Source organism: Gossypium hirsutum, chromosome D01 (assembly GCF_007990345.1).
Source record: "Gossypium hirsutum isolate 1008001.06 chromosome D01, Gossypium_hirsutum_v2.1, whole genome shotgun sequence".
Taxonomy (NCBI): Eukaryota; Viridiplantae; Streptophyta; class Magnoliopsida; order Malvales; family Malvaceae; genus Gossypium; species Gossypium hirsutum.
The window spans coordinates 52,393,358-52,417,425 of NC_053437.1; the positions used below are offsets into that span (position 1 = coordinate 52,393,358).

The following is a 24,068-nucleotide window of genomic DNA, read 5'->3' on the forward strand; positions in this document are numbered from 1 at the left end:
TGACAACTTGGCATTTCGCTAACTAATGCACATACATACTTATTGAATTAAAAAAATAAACATATTCCTATGTTGGATTAGTTAATCAATTCATAACCAAGTATAAGACAGCGAATTCAATATATTTTTTATACTAAATAATTTAATCACAATAATCTTACAATTTATGCAAGGCAAGAATATTGTTTAATATGATTACTAATTTAACATTCATTTACCTTAGAAGATTAAATGTGCATCAATTAGATATTGTGCTAGTTAATTATAATTTCAACCCGATTAATAATTAATTCAATTTTCATCTTACAATTATAATGCAAGCATAATATAGGCATGATTTTATCTAATTGAACAAATTGTCAAGGCCTATAATAAGAAAAACATTATTTAAATAGTTTAAGTGGACAGAATACAATTAATCCAACATAAACAACATTTAAGTCATTTCAATTAAAATATAAGCATAAAAATAATAAGAATTCATGTTTATGATCACATAATAAACTGAAAAGATAAAGAAAAGGGAACTAGAAGGAAAATCTCGGTGAATCTCCGGAGTCAGACTAGCGTGCTTCTCTTCCTCTCTACTTGTTCTATCGATCAACGACCTTTGAGAATGCTTGATTGCTTCCTCTCCAAGAGACTTTCTAGATCTTTCTCAAGAGGGGAAATCGACAAAGGAAAGGGGAAAGAAAATGAAAGGCAAAGGTAAATGAAGAAAAGAAGTGAAAGAAGAGATGAGTGAATGATGAATGGTGTGTGAAATGAGAAAGTGAAGGGGCTATTTATACTTGAAACTGTCAGCTCAAATTAGCTAAAAATAGCATGAAATCCCCCTTCTTATGGTGGGCCATGCTAGGTGGAAGGAGTAGTTGAATTAGTTTGCTATTTTATAGCTTGTGGCTAGAAAGAAATTGCATGAAAATGGGAGGGGTTGGACTGTGTCTTGAACAAAAGTTTAAGGATCATGTTGCAATTTTTATAATCAGCTTAGTTAGATTATTTGGGCAGCAATTGGGTCAGCAATAGGTTTCTATTCCCTTAATGGATTAGACCTCTTCAACTTAGCAAATTTAGGCCCCTTTCTCTAAATCAGGCTAGGAGTAAATTTAACCCGATTTTTATTGGATCAAAAATAATTTTTCAAATGGTTCAAGAATTCTAATTGGGGAATCCATGGATGGAGAATAATCAACCATCCTCATGGGTTAAATGATCTAAGAAGTGCTTCAATGGTTCAATCTTCTCAAGGTGACTGCAGAGCTGATTTTTCATTATTTGTGCAAAACTGTCAAAAATAGACCAAATTATGCAAAATTATTATAAAAATAACTAAAATTTGAAATGTTTCATAAATTGAGTTCAAATTAATTATTTTATAAAAAATTTTAAAATTTGACAAAAAAATACTTAGAAACTACATGATTTAGTGCTCAAAAGGTGCTGGAAAAGTCTATATTTTAGTGTTTCTACACCCCAAATGTAATTCATTAATCGTCCTAAATAATGAAAAGAAAAGGAATTTAGTAAAATAACCTTTCAAAAAAAATTCAAAAATCCTTGCTTCCAACAATTATGAGTTTAGTAAAATTATGCTTAAGAACAAAAATTCTGAAATCATGCAACTTAAGTATACACATTGTTCAAATTATTCTCAATTATTATCATGATAGCAAGAATAAACTAAATGCTCTCTCAATAAAAATATGCTAAAATTTTACCAATTAACTTTTATTTCCTCATTTAAGATTAAATTGTAATCTCTAAGTTTAATTATGCCTTCATAAGTTGAGTTTAGCATTTCTCTCCACTAATGTAGTCAACATAGAAATTTGAATCAATAGGTCTTTTAAATAGGTTGTAACGTGGCTTGACTAGGGGTAGGTAAAAGATAACTCAACTTGCATTGGACCTTCGAAATAAATACCTCCAAATTCACCAACTAATTTTGCACTTGAGTACATTGTACCTCTATTTTTTTGAGTACATATGCTCTCTTTCACTTTTTTTTCCTTTTCTTTTTTTAACACGCTCAAGCATATTACTGTATGTACTACAATTTTTTTAGCATTTGATACTTCTTTACAACTGTCCCAAACTTATTTTCAGAGAATATTTTGGATAGATTGAGTTTAGTGTTTAAGACAATTTAGAGATAAATATTAAAGAACAAACGGCTTATGTATGCAAGGTTCCAATAAAATCAGGCAATATAATCTCAAAATCGAGTTTCAATGGATAAATATTTGTTAAGGTTGGCTTAAAAGGCTCAAATGGTCCAAACAAAATCTGCCTAAATCATGTTCAAAATTTCCTGGCACCTAGGATTTTGCCTCAATAAATTAACAAGTCAATTCAAGAGACTTAAGCTTTCATTCATGCTTAGTGTTTCTAAGGAATTAAAAATTTCATGGTTTGATTTACATACTTTTTTAAGACTAACATGTATATCATAATTCAGCTAACATAACAATTATTGAGATAATAGAACTTTATTTATACTAAATTTTAGCACAATCAACAAAAATTCAAAATTTTGAGCAAAATATAAGTTAACCATAATTTGGTAGGAAAAGTGAATTCTTGAAAAAAACCAATTCAATTTTTGGTCCCCCAACTTAAAAAGAACAATGTCCCTATTGTTAAAACCGATAAGTAGAAGGAACAAAAATAAAGAACTAAGTAGATATTGTACACCACGTAGGACCTTAGGAAAGGGAGGTAAGTCAAGGTTAACTACTTAAATACCAAGTCTTTCCTAGATAGGTCCATTCTTAGACATGTAGATATCTATTACCACATTTCTTATTTTGAAAATTGTTTAATTTTATTAATTATTTCAACTTATTGTTTTATTTATGCAAGAAATAGAAATATCCTAAAAGAACTTAAAACTAAAAACTTAAAATATCCTAAAAAGAAAAGCAAAGTAAAGACCCCCTTTTTTTATTTATTTGTAGACCTTTCAAATCTGACCCATCTTTTGCCTCACCATTCTTATTATTGCTTGAGTCATCTTGTTCCTTCCTCGACATTGGACTCCATGTCTCAAAGATGAAGTCTGAAAATTCAGTGACAAAAACAAGCGGGTTATGAAATATTTTCTTAAATGCATATTTGATCAAATAATCTCATATTTTTTCATATCTCCAATAAGCCTGTTGTTGCCAATGCATGTTCTGCAGCATATCCATTATAGTAGACTGTTCACTTTGTGGAATGGTGCTAGACGAAGGGACTATTGATTTCAGAGTTAGAAGATATGTTAAGAGTGGTTTCAATTTTGGGTCTGTGGGTAAATAGCCAACAGTAAGGTTTAGAGATGGAGGAGGTAGCGGTTTTAAGGATGGTTTAGGTGCGATGGCTGGTGGCTTCAAATGAAGGTGTTTGGGGTGGTGATTTAGGGAGTTAAGGGTTGTGGCATTAAGGGGTTAAGGGAGATGCACTATTAGGATACTTGGGAGTGTTGATGGGGCAAGGTAAGGGCTGCAGGTTGGTGATGGTATGTGTGGCTACAGAAGTATGCGACAACAAGGTTCTCTGGATGTGGATGTGTAGCAAAGGATTGGATATTTCCCTTCCTAGAAGTGTCTTGAATTTTAAGCCCAAATGCAAAACCTTTATGGATACTAAGTACTTGTACTGAAAGTAAACTGAAAAAGACCAAAAGAAATTAATGTTTGGGTAAAAAATTAACCTTTTATTTAACAAAACAAGTAAATAAATTTTTGGGCTATTTAGAAAAATACTTCTTTTTAAATTACATTAAATTAAATTCCTAAGAAAGACTGGAGAAGTCATAGATAGTCATTCTTAAGTCCCAATCTCCTAGACAGAATTTTAATTAATGTATTGATCCAAAGAAAATTTTATCTAAGTCTTCCATTTTATTCAAATGAAAAAAAAACTGAAAATATAAAATAACGATAAAGAAACTGAAGAGAATTCCCTCAATGTCACTGGGGATCGTCACTGATTGAGGCAATGTCAAAGGGCCATTTTTCATGCCAATCATACCCATCTAGGAAGAAGAAATAATCTTTCTCAACAATTTTGTTTAGCATTTGGTCAAGGAAAAGAAACATGAAATGATCTTTCCAGGTATTCTTGTTGAGCTTCCTACTAATCATCCAACTTGTGTCCGTCCTTGTCAAAATCAACTCATTTTCGTCCTTTATAATCGTTTCAATCTTTTTCAGCCTATGCTCAATAAGGCTTACCTAATGAGTGTAAGGGTCGGGATAAATGACTCTAGCTTCTAACCATTGAGACTTGAATTTTCCCATATCAAATACCCAAGATTGGGTCAATCCCCTCCGTCCTTCATTTAATTTCAATCCAGGTGGCTTTTCAATGGGAGCTTTTGCTGCCTTGAATCCTTGTGATGAAAATTCTAATGAACCAAACCGATGTTTAGAAATGACTTGCTTCGAATCTGCTTCTAACAAAACCGAACATTCATCATCTTCATCATCATTCGTTGGATCACTTAATAACATGCATTCCAATTCTGAGGGAACTAGCAATTCTATCTTGGAAAAAACAGAGCATTCTATAATCTCATCAAGGGATTTAATAGCATTGAAGACATTAAAAGTTACTATGTCATCGTGAACCCTCATGCTAAGTTCACCATTTGTACATTGATCAGCATTCTTCCGGTTTCAAAGAATGGTCTCCCTAGAATGATAGGAACTTCTTTATCTGCCTCAAAATCCAACACAATGAAGTTAGCAAGAAAGATAAAGTTATCGGCACGTACCAGTATGTACTCGATTTTTCCTTCAGGATGTGCCAATGACCTTTCCACTAATTCGAGTGTGACTATCATTAGTCTGACCTCACCAATCCCTAGTTTTTAGAACACAGACATGGGCATCAATTTGATGCTTGCCCCTAAGTAACACAATTCCTTACAACAATAAGTTACCCCAATATTACAGGGTATGGTAAAACATCCTGGATCCTTCAATTTTAGAGGTAGCTTGTCTTACAGGAATGCATTGCACTCCTTTGTCAGAGCTACTATCTCAAATTCTCCAAGTCTCTATTTCTTGGATAGGATACCCTTCATGAATTTGACGTAGTTTAGCATCTGCTTAAGAGCTTCTACCAACAGAATGTTGATGTAAACTTACTTAAGTACGTCTAGGAACTTCTTGAACTGGACAATTTGTCTACTTCTGAAGTCTTTGAGGGTAGGATGGTGGAGGATTCTTTACTTGCATTGGGAAATTTGTCTACTGTAGCATTTCTACATCTAAAAAATATGTTAGTTTATTAGAATTTACTAGGCTAAAAGTTACCTTATCATAATTTAGAGATTCTGATTCTACGAAGCTGGGTTTTCAACACTCGATTAAACTACCACTTTATCTTGACCATCAGCTGGCTCCTCTTCAACTTCGACAATGTCGGGCTCTATCATGTTTTTTCTCCTTAGATTCAATACTTTACAATGCTCATTCCTTATATTTCTTGTATTTTCCATACCACTAGGTAAAACACCATGTAGTCGGTTCCTAAGTTCAGTAGCAAGTTGACCCACTTGATTCTCCAAATTCCTTAAGGTGGTGTCATTCTTTGCCTTATATGTCTTCAATAGGTTTTTAGACTATTGGAAGGTTTAACTTGTGGTGGTTTGTGAACTTGTTGAGTAAATCCAAGTGGTTGGGTCGGTCTGGGTTGCACATGAGTGTTACTGGGTCCAACCTTTTGGTTACTCCAAGAAAAATTCGAGTGGTTTTGCCAAGATGGATGATAAAAATTGGATTGTGTTCCATGCCTACCTCGATCCTGGTTTTGGTTACCCATGTAATACACGGATTCTGGGTTTGATGGGCAATCTTTGAACAAGTTCCCTTCCCCACAATAAACACAGGCTATATTCTAGAATTGATTGGGCGGTTGAGCTATAACATTAGTATACCCTTTAGGAGTAAAATTTTTAAGCATTGAGGATATCGAAGATACTTGAGATACAAGTGAAGTGAGGGCATCCACTTCATGTACTATTACGACTCGTCTTGAAGTTGCTCGACTGGTTGGCCACTAGTAATTCTCACTGGCAATTCTCTCAATAATTTCATAAGCCTCATTATAAGACTTAGAAATGATAGCACCATTAGCAGAAGCGTCTACTACCATCCTTGTGTGAGCATTGAGATCATTGTAGAATGTCTCTAGTTGCATGCAATGTGGGATTCTATGATGAGGGAATTTTCGTAGCAGTTCTTTAAACCTTTCCAACGTCTTGTACAAGGACTCATCATCCATCTGTTGAAAGGTAGTGATCTCATTCCGCAACTTAGCATTCTTGATAAGTGGGAAATATTTCATAAGGAAGCATTCTGGTACCTCTTGCCATGTGGTAATGGAATCTAGTGGGAATGAGTTCAACCAAGCTCGAGCTTTATCCCTTAGTGAATATGAGAACAAATTTAATCTTAGTGCATCTTCGGGTACTTCGGCTAACTTGAAGGAATTACTCACCTCCATAAACAATCTGAGGTGAAGGTGAGTATCTTCACTAGGCATTCTATTGAACTGACCCACTGTCTGAAGCATTTGGAACATGACTGGCTTCTGCTCAAACTATTGTGCCTCGATCTCGGATCTTTTAATACCAAGATTAAGCTCATGAAGTAATGGCACAACATACTGTCTTAAGGCTCTATCTCTATCTTCAGCAATAAGGATAGGATTTTGAGCATGATTCACTCCATTTCCTTGGTTTTGGTTTTTCTTTTTGAAATTCATCTCTTCGGTCCTTTGATTTGCTTGTCTTTTCTTTTTTCTGAAAGTTCGTTCTATTTCAGGATCTATAGGGAGTAAGTTGATAATTAGATCAATACTCATAAACACTTGAAATAATCACAAAAAAATAATTTAATTAAAATTAAAAATAAAAATAAACCAAAAAGCAAAATTAACAATTTCACAAATAATGTCTTTTAAAACAGTCCCCGGCAATGGCGCCAAAAACTTGAAACAGTAAAAATGTGCAAGTGTACACAATCGTAACAAGAAATAAAGTGACAAGTATGTAGAGTTATCGTACCCATGGATTGTTTAAGCAAATATTTATGAAATATAAATTAAAACAAATTGGTAGAGAAAAATATATTGATTTGAAATAGGTGATCTAAAAACTAAAAATTAACTAAGAAATCAACTAAAATAAGAAAATAAAAATTTCATTACACGATTTCTAAAAATGGTTTTAATCAATATGGCATAAATGTGTTAGATTAATTTCATTCTTTAACTTAGAATTATTAAAACTATGTTCATGTTGTTACGAATAATTTCATGGCAACTTGGTCTTTTGCTAACTAATGCACATACATACTTATTGAATTAATCAAATAAGCATATTCCTATGTTGAATTAGTTAATCAACTCATAAGCAGGTAAAAGATAGAGTGAATTAAATAATTTTTTTGTACTTAACAATTTAATCACATCAATCTTATAATTTATGCAAAGCAAGAATATTGTTTCATATAATTGCTAATTTAACCTTCAATTACCTTAGAAGATTAAATATGCACCAATTACATATCGTATCAATTAATTACAATTTCAACCCGATGAATAATTAATTCAATTGTCATCTTATAATTATAATGCAAGCATAATAGACATGATTTTATCTAATTGAAAAAATTGCCAAAGCCTATAACAACAAAAACTTGATTTAAATAATTTCAGTAGACAAAATGCAATTAATCTAATGCGAAGAAGATTGAAACCATTTTAATTAAATAGATGCATAAAAACAATAAGTATTCATGTTTATGATCACAAAATAAATTGAAAAGATAAAAGAAAATGGAACTAGAAGGTGAATCTCGATGAATCTCCGAAGTTAGACTAGCGTGCTTCTCTTCCTCTCTGCTTGTTCTATCGATCAATGGCCTTCAAGAATGCTTGATTGCTGCTGATCCAAAAGGCATGTTAGCTCTCTCTCAAGAGGGTAAATCAACAAAGGGAAGGGAAGGAAAATGAAAGGAAAACGTGAGTGAACGAGAGAAGTGAAATAAGAGATGCATGAATGATGGATGATGAATGAAATGAAGAAGTGAATGGGCTATTTATACTTGAAACTAGCAGCTCAAGTTAACTAAAAATAGCATGAAGTCCCCCTTCTTATGGTCAGCCATGCTAGGTGGATGGCGTGGTTGAATGAGTTTGCTATTTTTAGCTTGTGGCTAGAAAGAAATTACATGAAAAAGGGAGAGGTTGGATCGTGTCTTCAATAGAAGTTTAATGACCATTTTGCAATTGTTATAATCAACTTAGTCAGCTAGTTTGGGAAGCAATTGGGTCGGCAATGGGTTGATATTCCCTTAGTGGATCAGTCCTCTTTAACTTAGCAAATATAGGCCCCTTTCTCTAAATCAGGCTAGGAGTAAATTTAAACTAATTTTTATAGGATCAAAAATAATTTTTCAAAAGGTTCAAGGAGTCTAATTTAGGCATCCATGGTTGGAGAATAATCAGCCATCCTTATGGGTTAAATTATTTTAGAAGTGCTTCAACAGTCCAATCTTCTCAAACTGGTTGCCAAGTTGAATTTTCATCATTTGCGCAAAACTGTCAAAAATAGATCAAATTATGAAAAATTATTATAAAAATAAATAAAATTCAAAATTTTTCATAAATTGAGTTCAAATTAAATATTTTAGAATAAAATTTTAAAATTCGATAGAAATTACTTAAAAACTGCATGAATCAATGCTCAAAATGTGCTGGAAAAGTCTATATATTTTAGTGTTTCCAAATATTTGTGGATTGAGTATCGAATGGGGAACAAAGTAGAAAATATATTGATTGGAATAATGAAATAAAAAAAATGCAATAGAAAATATAAATTGAATACTTTAATTAAACAAACAAGTCCTTGAATCAAAACTGATTCAAGAAGAAAAATAAGAAAGTATTTAAAAAGCCGAAAGGAAAATAAACTAAAACTAATTAAAAAATACGATGGTTTTTGAAGGCATCTAGGATAACTTGATTACATTCAACCCCTAATATCTTATTTGTAGAGGTACTGGCAACCTAAATTAGGTCTTCGACACGTCTTAGATCTTTGTATAAGTTTGATTGTGTAGACGAAAACAACCTCAAAATACTTGGGCAGCACGTCGACCTTGAGTTGTGCCACACCTATTACATGGAACGACACAAGATGAATATAATTCCTTGTGTCGTTCCTTTGGTGTTTTGATGTCCCAGGAAGCTTGTGCATCACTCGACATTTACTTCCATGTCAATTGGGTCTTTATATCTCTATTCTACATACTCAATTGAACCAATTAGCATAAACCTAAGGCCTGTGTCGGCCTATTGGGTCACCACACCTACAATATGTGTTAAAAACACTTATTTTTATTAACTTTCTATCCTAAGGCCTAAATGTTGAAAACATAAATTAAAATCCTAAAGTGCTTAGAAAACAAGCTCCTTAACTGCGAAATTGACCCGAATTAACTACTGCATTTGATGGCAGGTCAAATAGTTAGGAAATTTTTAAATTATAGATATGATTTATATATTTTTTTAATTTTCATTCATTTAATTTTCTAAACTTTTCTTTTACTTTTTGGATTTCAATGTATGACTCAGAGTAGGGGAGCACCTATAGAGCCAACCACTGATCCAGAAAGACTTATTCATAGAAATCGTTGGCAGTAGCAACAACAACAAATGAACACTATGCATTAATATATCTACCACTAGTTAACCCGCTATTCGACAAACCACACTTACCAGATCTACCACCACGACCACAACAATTACCAATAGAGTTGTCGATGGTTGAACTCACTCTGAGAGACTATGCGTTACCAAACCTAAACATAGTACAATGTAGTATCACGAGTCCAAAAATTACCACAAAAAATTTTGAGATAAAGTCGGCCATGATCTAGATGATTCAGAAAAACATGTAATTTAGACCAACTATAACGGAGGACCCAAATCCACACTTAAAATGGTTTCTCTAAATTTATGACACTTTTAATTTTAATGGGGTCATCGATGACGCTATTCGTCTTCAGTTTTTCCCCATCTCCTTAATAGATAATGCTTCCTCTTGGTTAGAATCGCAGGCACCAGGATCCATAACGACGTAGAATGAACTTGCTGAAAAATTCCTATACAAATTCTTCCCTATTAACAAGATGATCCAACTGAGAAGAGAGATCGCGGATTTTAAACAGATGGAAGGAGAAAGTTTTTATGAAGCTTGGGAGAGATTTAAGTTGCTGGTAAAAAGATGCCCTCACTATGGTCTACCTAAATGCTACGGTTGCAAATGTTCTACAAGGGTTGGATGTACATTCTAGGTCAGGACTAGATGGAGCTGTAGAATAAGCCTTGATGAACCATACATATAAAGACATCTATCAATTGATAGAGCATATGGCATTGGACTCCTACTAGTGGCCTAATGAGAGGTTCACTTATGGTCTGAGACCACCACGGCCAAAGCTATCCACGAAAAGGACCAGGTTAATCTATTGGAATCCTCATCCACTAGGCCCATGGTGCACGAAGCAATTAGAACAATCGGCCAGTACCCTAAGTATCCAACTGAGGACATGAATTATATCGAGAATAGGGGTGGAAATCCCTATTTGAACACTTATAATCTAGGTTGGAGAGACCACCCAAATATGAAATGGGGTGGTAATCAAGGAGGAGGTAACAATTCCAATCCAAATAGACAAAATATTACTTACCAACCTCCTTATTTGCAGAAAACTCAAGAAAGGACCAACCCTAATAATCATATTGTATGTGGTCAAAGGCTGGATCAAATTGAGGGACAGATGCAGTTAATTTGGACAAAGGTGAGACAAATGCAGTCTAAATGCACTCAAATAAGAACCAAATTGACTAAACTTGAAGATTAAATGAGCTAATTAATGAGCATGATGGGAGACATCAAAAGGAAAACTAGTATAACCATCCTAAGAAATAATCAAAATAACCTTAAGAGAGAAGGGAAGGAACAAATGAAGGAAATAACGCTCCGTTCGAGTAATATATTAAGTAACCCGAATAACCCTACTCTAGAGGAGGATGAAGAAGATGTTGATGATCCTTAGGAAGCAACCTCTCAAGGAGATTATGCTAAAACAGGGCTAGAAACGGTAGCTGAGCTGACAGTTGAACTAAAAGCTTAGTAGAACACATAATGTAACACCATATACCCGGTCTAGATGTTTGACCCAAGCTATAAGGTATTACGACCCTAAACTTTAACATCATTTGAAAATTAACAGAAATAATCAAATAATTCATTTGCAATCATTTACCATGATGTTCAATCAAAAAGGAGTTAAATCGAGTTTACGGAATATTTAAAACAAGCCTAAAACAATTCTGGATTAAAATGAAATTTTTACAAAATTTTTAGTAAAAAGTGAAAATAGGGGTCATATGACCGTGTAGCTAGGCCGTGTGACAGAGCTCAGCCCGTGTGGCCAAATCGTGTAACAACCTGAGCCCGTGTAACTCAGGGTCACATGGTCGTGTCGTCAGGTCATGTAACTTTTTGAGACCATCTGGACAAATCTGCACCAAAAATCGAAGAAGCCACATGGTCATGTCATGCAACCGTGTGGGACACATAACCGTGTGTGCCCAAAAACACCTTCAAACACAAGCCAACTCACATACCAATTCTTAGGTTCCAAGCCACACATTAACCAACATTCAAACCTATTCAAAATGTGCCAAAACTTGCCAGAATATACCAATTTGCAACCAACCTATGTGCCTAACCAATATGCCCTCATTAGCAACACAATTCAAATATAAACAACAACCAATCAAACCAAAACATAATCAACATTCTAACCTCATTTAACCATCATTCAAGTCTTAAATATCATATGCTAAAATCATCCATTTATACCAATCTTTCAAATACAAACATACTCCAACCTAAGTTCAGAAGTTACTAAACCAAAATTACCATTTCAACAACTACATATAAACAAAGGCATCAAGTGATAAGCTACCATTTCAAGTTACCAAAATACAAAATTACATCCCAAATGACACAAGTCATTACCAAGTTACCTAATAGCATAAATATATTGAAAACCTTATTTACATGTCATTTATAACCAAAATAAACAAATAACTACCGAAAGAGTTGTCAGATAGTGTGATCTCCAACGATATTCCAATCGACAACAAATGTCCGACGATCTACAAAGAAGAAAAAAAACAACATAAAGTAAGATTACATAATGCTTAGTAAGTTCATAAAACAAAACATCACATACCTGTCAATTTAATTTATAAATCATAAATAACATAGAATAAACATTCCATTGTCTTGTTTCATTATTCCCACTTTATGAAGTAACTAAAACCTGAATGATTCATATCACGTTAAGAATCACATACCAAAATATAAACAAACAAATATAATCCATTATATCACCTCATTCCATTTCTATTTCAATAGCTAATTGTTTTTCCCGGAGAACAATAGTAAATTGGTTTCAAATACGCGAGAGGGTAATGCTCACACAAGCTGACTAGAGGACATTAACCAATACATGATATTGCTCACACAAGCTTCAGAGAATCCACAACACATGCAGTACCTCAAACCATCTTGTACACTAGGTAAATTCCATATGCTAATTGTCCAATCAGTTTAGTTAGTTTATAACAAAATCTAGTTACCAAGACTTGCTCTTCACAGTGCTTGAGCAAACCAGGTGAACTATACCTTTGGCGGTAACCTACACATAGCTTATTTTTCTTTTATCAAGTTCTTCTTTTATTGAAGAACACATCAAAAACTAAATCCTGATATACTTCCATAGGCCAATACTCAATTCTCCAAGACATTAGTTTTCTAGAAATTTACAATTTGGTGAACTAACCATTAGATTGCTCAGAATAGACAACTTCACGTCTACACACCTTCAACCCGGATCATCCAGATTTGGGGTGTGACAATCATATACTGGTGTACACCTTTCTCTGTACAGAGCCCATTCAAACCTCCACAAAGTCGAATAGCATGTATATATCCATTCTCCGTTTAATTTGCCCGAACCTTCACAAAGCCAATTAACACGTGGAACAATATATCATCCGCCAGTACATCCCTCTTTACTTTGCATATCATTCATATACATGCATTTCATACACAAGCACTCATCCAATACTATTGTTCATACATGACACATTTTAAGCCAAGCATTCACATAGTTAAACTTACAACCAAGCATGCATTTGCATATCAACACATAACATGCGTAACAATACATCAACATTCAACCACATAATAACTCATCATTTGCACCACACTCAGCCATAGAATAACGCATCATTTGTACAACACTCGGCCATACATACCTAGCACACAATACTGAAAATAATTGGACAACCATTAAAGACCTGAGTTCTAGAACTCACCTAAAAGTTGACGTCAAAACCATCTGCTTAGCTTTTCCCTTGCTACTTGAACCTCCTTATTCAACAAAACATAACAACCATTTCAGAATTCCAATGAAGACAATTCATTATCATAATAACCATAATTTCTTTGCATGCAGAGGCAATTTAACAATTATACACAACCTTACCCAATACAAAATAGAATCAATGGATTAATTGAAATCCTTAACTTTCTTCCCTTTTCATAAATTCGTTGGTACAAAAAGGTTAGAAAGCTTACCAGCTTACGAAATTTTCAGTTTCTTATGCTCAAACTTCAGTCTTAACCCTCCATGCATAACACTCATTAATCCTTTTTTTTAGAGTAGACCAGAGAAAAATGAAGAAGAATAGAAAAAAATGAAAGAATAACACCGAAGAACAGTGTCTCTGCTATATTAATACCCTTACGCTTCCTCCACCAATATCAATTAAATAGCCAAATCATGTCTCGCACTAAGAAAATTTCTAGTTCAATATAATCAAACTAAAGGTTGCAATCCAATTCTTTTACCAACCAGCCCGCAATGTGCTCTTATTTACTCCAGAATCCGCTCAAATTGAAAGCTTTTTCAAATTAATACCCAAAATCACTTTTGCAATTTAAGCCTTGGCATTTTAGGGTGTGATAAATCTTCAATATATTTTTATACTAACTCCGTCAATATTCCTATTTTACCTTTACGGACTCGATTCATGAAAATAAGGTTTTGAAATTGCATTTTGAAAACTACCTAAAATCGAGTTGTTACAAAGGCAACATATCATATCTCTATTCTATGTGAACAACCAACTCCCTAGCATCCTATATGCGTCCTAGTTATTCCACTAAGTTATAAGGGCAATACTTCCAGTTAATCATATTCGTATTTGTACATTTTCATATATTTACATATCCACTACTTGACTAAGTCACCTTGTCACATATTCTAAATTACAAACCATTCACATATAACTATATATATATATCAAGAACTGAATTTCATTACATGTTTATTAAACGAAGTTCAATATCATTTCATTTCCATTTTAATTATTTACCCGTCAATACCATATTTCACTACTTTTCACATACTACATTGCAATTCACATTTTAATAGGCATTTTATGGCCATAAGTTTTCATCACATTATTAAGAGATGAAAAGGGAGATATCTCCCACATAAAGATGATGGCTGGCTAGCTGGGGGAAGGATGAAGATGATTCCACACTCTTCTTCCCCCTTATAAGTCTTCAAATAAGCCAAAAAGTTTCCAACAAATTTTAAATCCATAATTTAACAAATTGTGACCTATTGTTCTTAAACATGATCCAAATAGCCGAAATCAAATATAAATATCAAATATCTTAATAAAATAGTATTTTCAAGATTTAATTCTCTAGAAATGACTAAAATGCCCTATTGTGGCACATTAATAGGAAATAATTAATTCCTAACCTTGTGGTTCACTTATAAAATTTGATATGGATATATGGACGGTGAAAATTTACATCTTTTCCCTTTTCTCAGTAAAATTAAAAGAAAATTACAATTTAGTTCTTGTGCTTCCCAATCTTTCCAATTAAGTCTTAAAAGTTATTTTCCTCTCACTAACATATAATTGAATACATTTCCATGCCAAATAATCAATAATAATTCAATTTTCTCATTTTAGTAAAATTTACACTTTAATCCTTAATCTTTTCGAAACTTGTAATTTAGTCCTTTTACCTTATTTTTCTTTATGAAATTATTTCCATTAATTCCCTTATCCAAATTCTCTTAATAATAAATTTTTTAACTTGTTGTCCAAATTTTCTTATAAATTTACATATCCGACGCCTGCATAGCATCACATATTAAATTGAAATTTTCGGAGAATTCCAAGTAGAGCTGTAAGGCGTGGGTGCGCCTTATTTTCATATTTAAGTGTATAAACTTTTAGATAAATTAGGAAAGAAGAGATAAATTTTATATTTGAGATTTATTGATTTATTAGGATTCTCTCCTTTATATTTCCTTTTTAATTATCTTCATTTTTTTTAGGAAGATAAATATTTTTATATTATTTAGTATAAATAGGAAATTTTAAACTTTAGAAAGGAAGATGACAACTTCAATTTGTTTATTTTTGTGCTTTCTCTCAACATCAATTACGAAACTCATTTTTGTAGTTAAAAGAATTTTGAGATTTCGATTCTACAAGTTTTTAGGATCTAATCATTTTCTTTTCTATTTACACATCTTCTACTTAAATTATCAATATTTTGATTTGTTAGAATATTTTTGTTATGAATAGAATTATTGAATCTGTAATTATTTAATTATTCTAATATTTGTAAGTATACATTTTATGTTATTGGGGTATCCAATCTAGCATAAATGAACTTTTCTAATTTTTAATGCTATTAATAGATTAGATTCTAAGCGCTTAGTTATAGGATTATTTGTTAATAAGGGAAATAAATTTAATGAGTATTCTCTTGATTATTGAGAAGGTAAGGATAATTTGATAACTAGTCTCTTCATCGATAGCTAGAATCAATTTATATAAAAAAATCTAAAATCATCTTTGCATGGATGATTAAACTCATAAATCAAAACTAAAATATCATCTTTAACTAGATTTTCACCAAATTAATTTATCAATTTTTAGTAATTTTAAATCAAACTTTTAATTTCAAACTCCTCTATTATTTTTATTTTATGAAGAGATTTTTTTATTATCAATTCTTGTGAATGCGCTGTTTATAAATTTATATTTTGAGTAAAACTATTCTTTTTGTTGGATTTGAAAACCATCAACGTCTAATATTTACCATATACCAGACTCCTTCGGATTGTTAGTTGTGGAAGGAAATAAATCTTGAGGGTCTTTTTCATACAATAATACATTTATTTGATCTATGATTTAAATGAGTTGTAATTTTTCGTAAAAATAAAGATTGAATCAAGTAAAATAAAAATTAAATTTTATGTAATCTTTAATTTTTATATTTTTATTTCTAGGAATTTAGTCTTTCTACTTTCAGATTTAAAAATTCAGGTCTAGTGGTTAACATCGTTAAAATTATTTTGTTAAATTCAAGTTTAGTTTCATGACTACTAAGTGAGTTTTTTTTCTATTACAAAATATCACATCAACAAATTTAACAAAAAAAAAATTTTAACAGTGTTAACAACTAGATCTGAATTTTAAATTTTGAGTAGTAGTAGAATTAAATTTCTAAAATTAAAAGTATATAGACTAAATTCTAAATTGGTGAAGAGTAAGGGAGTTAAGGCATATTTTAACCCAAATATAAAATTTTAACCGACTTGTTTTGAAATCAAGTAGGATTTTATTTACTTCATAGCCTATAGCAAAAGCAAATGAATGCATTGCCTTGAAAGTGTGCCAAAGGCCACCCACCTCAAAGGCGAAGGTACCCTACACCAGACATAATAATAACTTAACCCTAAAGTAAAACGTATGTGCGAGTAAGTGCAAAAGTGGGGATTTTGATTTCTGGTTTTGAAGGCCTTTGCTTTGCCCATTCACTCATCTCGTTTCAACAATTTTGAACATATGGCCTCATTACTTTGCGTGTTACCAACAACAACAAACATAAATGGTCCAAAAGGGCAATTCCTCAACGCAGAACTCAAACTTTCCATGAAACCAATCATTTCATCGACCACCAAACTTGCTTTCCTTCCCTGGAAATATATATACACACATCATCCACATCGGTGCATGCATTTTATAGGTTTGCGTAATTAATTAACATAGTTTAGTCGAGTATCAAATTCAAACTCTTGCTTTATGGTTGAGTCAATCCACATGTTTATTTGTAATCTTCACTTTTCAATTCCATCCCAATTTTAAATCCAACTTCATTTGGTGGTTGTTATTTTCAAATCTATTAATTTTAAATTATTTATTTATAGAGACAGAAACTTCAACACAAGGATACCTTCAATTTCAATAAATTATTGTTTTAAACATTAAATAATAAAAAATTACCACATCTACACAATGATTATGAAAAGTTTTTACTTGCATATACGAATATGTATAACAAAAGTAACTCATTGTAATGCACAACTTAAAACAATTTATACTTAATCAATTTAAATCCAAAATAAATATAAAAGAAAATCCATGATGAAATCTGAGTTAAAATATCGATCCAAAAAATTCAACATTATCATTTTATTCTATTCCCATTGTTATCGTGAGATATCATTAAACAACACAAATTATGTGCAACATGTTTTATCACTTTAGTAACATATTTAAGTTAAAATAATAAAATTAATATGTTAATATTGATTACAATAAAAATTAGTTATCGATTTTATTTTTTGTTAATTTCATCACTCATATTAAGTCAATTTTACATTCTAGTCACTCTATTATTAAAATGTGTTTAGTCATCCACCGAAATAATGGGGTGGTCTTTTTTTATTAGAATAATAATCATTTTAGTCTTCAATGATTACCCGATTTTGTTAATTTACTCTCGATTTTTTTAAAAATCAATAAATGTAACCTTCAATATTTACACATTTTGTCAATTTAGTCATGATTCTAAAATTTCCAAAAAAAATAATTTAAATATATAAAAATAAAAAAAACTATTAAAATTTGAAAATTCAACTAAAATTAGGACTAAATTTATATTATACAAAAAAAAGGTCATGTTAGTATTCTATTATCGTGATAAAACCCCCACAACTCTCTGATAAAACCTATGAAATGAGTGCAAAATACAAGTAAAAGTCGACAACAAATACACTGACAATGCAGCACAAGCACTCCCAAAAGTTACATTCATTCATGCGAATAAATTGTCTATTTATAGGTCAAATGAGGTAGCCTTCTAGATCAATTTTTGTAGAGATAAATACTAAAATTTGGTGCATAATAATCCAGGATAAAAGCTTCAAAAAATTATCCCAAAATATAGTATTACCATCAAAGAAAATTCAACAAATAAATAGGATAAGCCTTACCTGATAAAGCATGTTGATCTCCAACTTCTTTAAACAGTCATACTCGATCACCAATGTTTGAGATGAAAAGAGATACATATCGGAGCGCATTTGGTTATGATAAAAATATATATGTAAGCCCAAGTTAAACTGTCAACATCTCATAATACCTAGGTTGTCCCAAAGATCTTGTCCAAACAAGTGTTCAAAGAGATATTTAAATAATCTGTATTCAAACAATTGTTTAAAGAAGAGTCGTGTCATTAATCTTGGATAGCCTTGATTTTAAAAGAATTTATCAAATTTATTTTCAAAATTAAACAAAATAAATTTATTTATTTTTAATTTGATGAATTGATTATGGAATTGAACATTTTATATAATTTTATTATTATTTCCTTAATTATATTATATTAATTAATACATAACCGCTAAGAAAACTAATTGTTAGATATATATGATACAGTTTGAGGATAATTAAGCTCGGTGGAGCAATGGTAAATGCATGATTGGGAAGCAACATTGTTTCTCTAATAAGGTGTTGCAACTTTCTTTTTCTTTTTTTTTCTTTTTTCTTTTTTGGAATTTTTAAAATTCCATTTGAATGTCTTATCGATATCTTAATGGACCGTTATTTTTTTTAATCCAGTTCTTAACAATTTGTCAAAAATAAAAATTTCACGGGAAAAATTATAAAAGAAAGTAAGCTAAAACAATTCTTTTTCTATAGTTTGAAGGCTAAAAAATTCTTTATCCCATTTAAATAATATTATAAATAATAGCTAATAATAATGGTTTAAATTTTTTTTTAAAAACTCTATATTTTTAAAAAATAAAAAATAACGAATAATAAGAATGGTTTAATTTTCTAAAACCTTGATGCTTTTTTAAAAATAATTTAAATTAATTTAAATGAATATTATTGTTTCATACATTGAGGAAGGAGTTTTTAATTTCATAAATGAGGTAAAGAAAATTTAATTGATATTTTAAAAATTAAAAATAAATAAATGTGTCAGGTGATAATTTTTTAATCTTACTCGTGAGATTAAAAAACTTCATAGTCAATAAAAAATTAAAAAAAATTCTTTGCTAATAAATCAAATAATATATATAAGGCAAATGTTAATTTAGTGTTAAAATTTTAAAGGTGAAGGTAGATTTTAATAAATAACTCAAATAAAAAAATTATTTAATTTTACTTTTTTTTAAAGAAAATCAAAGGCTTCCGTTAAAGAAATATCAAAACACAGAAAAAATGAATAAAGAGAGAACAATTAAAACTCGAGCCATCACGGATTGCAAACTTCAGCTAAAACAGGGCCAAAAAGAGCCTTCTCAAACTCGGACATAGCAGTCGTGAATAACAGCCATAAAACCTTCAGCACCTTCAGGCTCCAACCAAGATGCATCAACGTTACACTTAGGAGGAGGAATCCAGAACTCTACGGTAAGCATTCCTAGGCACGGCTACACCGTCGGCCATATATTAACGAATATTGTCTATGTAAAGTCGATTAAACAAAAAATATGACAAAAATTCCTACACAAGTTAAAGTCTGACTAATAAAATACAGTCTAGACTATAGGGATTCTTCCCTTTTTCTTTTTCTTTTTTTTCATTTAAAGAAACAATCATTAAAAAAACGAATCCCTCTCAAAGTAGCTCAGCATTGCATTCACCTTTTGCAAGCTCAAAAGTTCCAATTAGCTCCAAGCAATCTATGATAAAATAGTAAACCAGTGGGAAAAAGATTCAACCAGTCGCATGTTCGGGCCATTCATTTACACTATGCTAATTAATTAAATTAAGGAGTCGGAGTTAAGATATAATTTAAAAATGTCCTTCAAATCCAAAAAAGTAATATATATATATATATATTATGTTAAAAAAAGTAAAATATATTTGGATAAACTACATTTAAGGTCACTAAATTATTAATAAGTTTACATTTTGATTACTTAACTTTAAAAAGTTATAAAAATAGTTAATGAGCTATTCAAAAGTTTTCATTTAAGTTACTGGATTATTCATATTGTTGTTGCATGACCTTCTCAATTTGCAACCCTTACAACAATTAAAAGTTTTCCTTCCCTTTCTTTTCTACAATTCAATTATTTTTTCATGAAACAACTTTGAGTGTTTTGAATTTACGAATCAAAGTCTAAACAACTTTCTTCTCCAATCTCTGATATTGATTGTCAGATCGACTTGAATATAATATATGTTATACTTTTTGATGGGTCATAGAATTGCTTCTTGGAGCTCGCTAACCGAACTTTAAAAAAAAACTTTAATAACCCAGTGACTTAAACAAAAACCTTTGAACAGTTCAGTGATTTAAATGAAAACTCCCAAATAGTTTAGAGTTTTGTAACTTTCTAAACTTGGGTGATCAAAACATAAACTTATTGATAATTTAGTGACCTAAGGTGTAATTTACCCTATACATTTAATATGAATAGTATTATTTGTTGAATCAAGTAATAAAGAGTTAGATGTCTCTTAACTAAAATCTCAAGTTCAAATATTATGAATTGAGAAAACAACATTAGAAAAGCTTCAAAACCTAATTTTACTACAAATATCAAAATATCTCAATATATATATCTCCAAACGGACAATTGGTGTTTGCTTTAGGATGACAATGATATAGTCACTACTATATAAACCAGACACTCAAGTTGTCCTTCAATGCAACCCCTCCTTCAAGTAAAGAGAAAAAACCAAATCCATGGGAAGCTTCATTTCATCATCTATTCTCCTTCTCTTCCTATTATTTCCCACCATCATTCAACATGCCAAGCCGGCCATGTCTCTCCCTTTGTCAACGAATTCACGTTGGATCGTGGACGAGGAAGGGCAGCGTGTGAAGCTAGCATGCGTGAACTGGGTGTCACACCTCGAACCAGTGGTTGCAGAAGGGCTGAGCAAGCAGCCAATGGATATGATCGCCAAACGGATTGTGACAATGGGGTTCAATTGCGTTAGGTTCACTTGGCCACTGTTTCTGATCACCAATGACTCTTTAGCCTCTCTCACCGTTAGACAATCGTTTCAAAGACTTGGTCTGCTTGAATCCATCGCTGGAATCCAATCCAACAACCCTTCCATCATCGACGTTTCCCTCATCAAAGCTTACCAGGTATCTAAATTTTTCACTCCTTGTTTTCTCCGATTAGATCGCCATATTAAAGAAAGAAAAAAAAGAAGCTAAAGAAATTAAGAAAGTGAAACTTTTTGGAGACCCAACTCTCAAACAAACTCAAACGTTGCAGCTATCTTGTTAAGGTTATCTCAAACTTTACGGAATTAATTGATTAAGGCTTATCCAAAGTCTCCAAACTAACCAATAAATCGATGAGTTTTTCTTTTTTACTTTTTCTCTTTATTTTCTTGTATGATGTGGCCAACATGCGGTTGCTTTCCTAATAGTTTATAGGAAACACTTGGTCAAAATACGATGATAGTTACAAATATATTCGTGATTGGTAAGAAATATGGCGTTGTAGTTAAAAGATTTAACCTTTACTTGCATTATTTTGCCCTTAATGATTTAAATATCAATTGACTTTTGACTACCCATCTCTTTATGTGTGGTTTTCTTTTATTTATATATGGTGTTTAGAATTTATTTTTTTTTATTTAAAGAAATTTAAGGTTTAAAAATTAAATTAAATTATTAAATTTAAATTTATTTTAATTTCTAATTTTATTTCATTACATAACCATTTAACAAAATAAAAATTAAATTTCAAATTTTCTAAGGGTAGTTTGTTGTTATTTTATTAATAAAAATTCTTAATGAGTTTCTTATCAAGGGAATCATATATTTCAGGCAGTGGTGTCTAGCCTTGGAAAGAACGATGTAATGGTCATACTTGACAATCACTTAAGCAAGCCCGGTTGGTGTTGCAGTAACTTCGATGGCAATGGTTTCTTCGGTGATCAGTACTTCAACCCTGATCTATGGATCACTGGGCTGACTCGGATGGCCACCCTATTCAATGGTGTCACCAATGTGGTTGGCATGAGCTTGAGAAATGAGCTCAGAGGCCCCAAACAAAACGTAAATGATTGGTACAGGTAAAAAAAGCTCCTCTCTCGCAAAATCAGATTTGGAAAGGGTGAAAAAAAAATGGGAAACTCATTGCAGTTATGTTGATGAAATGAGTTATAGGTACATGCAGAAAGGAGCGGAGGCAGTTCACTCAGCAAACCCAGATGTTCTAGTTATACTTTCTGGGTTGAGTTACGACAGTGACCTGTCATTCATCCAAAATCGACCAGTACAGCTCAGTTTTAGTGGGAAACTAGTATTTGAGGTGCACTGGTATGGCTTTTCGGATGGGCAGGCATGGGTAACTGGTAACCCGAACCAAGTGTGTGGCAGAGTGGCGAAAGACATGATGAGGAGATCAGGGTTTTTGGTGGATCAAGGATATCCCTTGTTTGTGAGCGAGTATGGGGTGGACCAAAGAGGAACCAATGTCAATGACAACAGGTACTTGAACTGCTTCTTAGGCGTAGTAGCTGAGCTTGACCTGGACTGGGCATTGTGGACACTGGTTGGGAGCTATTATCTCAGAGAAGGCGTCATTGGGTTAAACGAGTACTACGGGGTCTTGAACTATAACTGGTGTGAAACCAGGAATTCAAGCTTCATTGAGAGAATTTCAGCTCTCCAGTCTCCTTTCCGTGGTAAGCAAACCCTATATTAATTTGCCTTCCCTTCATACAGTTTCTTGAACAATGAACCCCATTGTTTGATTCTTCCACCATGGCATGCAGGTCCAGGTCTATCAGAAACCAAACTGCATAAAGTCATCTTCCATCCCTCAACGGGGCTTTGTGTCATAAGGAAATCATTTCTTGACCCTTTGCGCTTGGGTCCCTGTGCCGACTCTGAATCTTGGAGCTACTCCTCAGACAAGACTTTGGTAGTAAAAGGAACTTATTTCTGCTTACAAGCAGATGAATCCGGGACACTGGCGAAACTCGGTATCTTCTGCAGTGACTCGAATTCAAAATGGGAAATGATAGCTGATTCCAAGATGCACCTCTCATCTAAGCTTAGAAATGGCAAATCCATTTGCCTTGATGTAGACTCCAGCAATGCTATCGTCACAAACAGTTGCAAATGCATAAGTAAAGATAACACATGTGACCCTGCGAGCCAGTGGTTCAAACTCGTGGACAGCACAAGGAGCAGAAGTGAGGAACAATCCTTCTTACATTTTGACTCCATCTTCGACTTGCCTGGAAAGGGTTTCCTCTCGAACCTTATGGTTGGCTCGATATAAAATTTTTTTATTTATTTCTGTAAAAATAGAATGTCGGTAATGATAATATATCGCAAAGAAAAGAGAAATAAAAAATAAAAAACACACAGATTTTTACGTGGAAATCCTTTCGGGAAAAAATCACAGGTAGAGGAGAAGAAAATTCAATATATAGAATTCGAATAATTACAAGAGGAGTAGACTATGTCTATTTATAGGCTTGTAAAATCATATTCTAATAGAAGTGTAGTAAGATTGAAACACCTTATTCTAATCAATATCAAATAGATGGAGTTTAATAAGGTTTAAAAAACCTTATTCTAAAATAAAATAAAAGAAGTGTAGTTC

At 32.2% G+C, this 24,068-nt stretch overlaps 1 protein-coding gene and 2 non-coding genes across 3 annotated transcripts; 2 read left to right on the forward strand and 1 right to left on the reverse strand.

Moving 5' to 3' along the window:
• The first annotated feature begins 6,202 nt into the window (after positions 1 to 6,202).
• On the forward strand, positions 6,203 to 6,309 carry LOC121214338 (small nucleolar RNA R71). Its single transcript, XR_005909921.1, has one exon. It is a non-coding gene; the product is annotated as a small nucleolar RNA R71 (small nucleolar RNA).
• A 3,887-nt stretch (positions 6,310 to 10,196) lies between these two features.
• Positions 10,197 to 10,303, reverse strand: LOC121214149 (small nucleolar RNA R71). Its single transcript, XR_005909736.1, has one exon. It is a non-coding gene; the product is annotated as a small nucleolar RNA R71 (small nucleolar RNA).
• Positions 10,304 to 20,934: 10,631 nt separating this feature from the next.
• Positions 20,935 to 23,845, forward strand: LOC107921303 (glycosyl hydrolase 5 family protein). Its single transcript, XM_016851184.2, has 4 exons — positions 20,935 to 21,583; positions 22,277 to 22,524; positions 22,619 to 23,139; positions 23,230 to 23,845. The coding sequence occupies exons 1-4, from the start codon at positions 21,173 to 21,175 to the stop codon at positions 23,739 to 23,741; spliced, it is 1,692 nt and encodes a 563-aa protein (XP_016706673.1). The 5' UTR covers positions 20,935 to 21,172; the 3' UTR covers positions 23,742 to 23,845.
• The last annotated feature ends 223 nt before the right edge of the window (positions 23,846 to 24,068 follow it).

What these genes read in the sequence shown, in the direction of transcription:
- LOC107921303 (XM_016851184.2), top strand. Translation starts at nt 21,173, where the DNA reads ATGGGAAGCTTCATTTCATCATCTATTCTCCTTCTCTTCCTATTATTT. An exon ending in AACGTAAATGATTGGTACAG is followed by an intron (nt 22,525 to 22,618) that starts GTAAAAAAAGCT and finishes AATGAGTTATAG; the next exon opens with GTACATGCAGAAAGGAGCGG. An exon ending in TCTCCAGTCTCCTTTCCGTG is followed by an intron (nt 23,140 to 23,229) that starts GTAAGCAAACCC and finishes CATGGCATGCAG; the next exon opens with GTCCAGGTCTATCAGAAACC.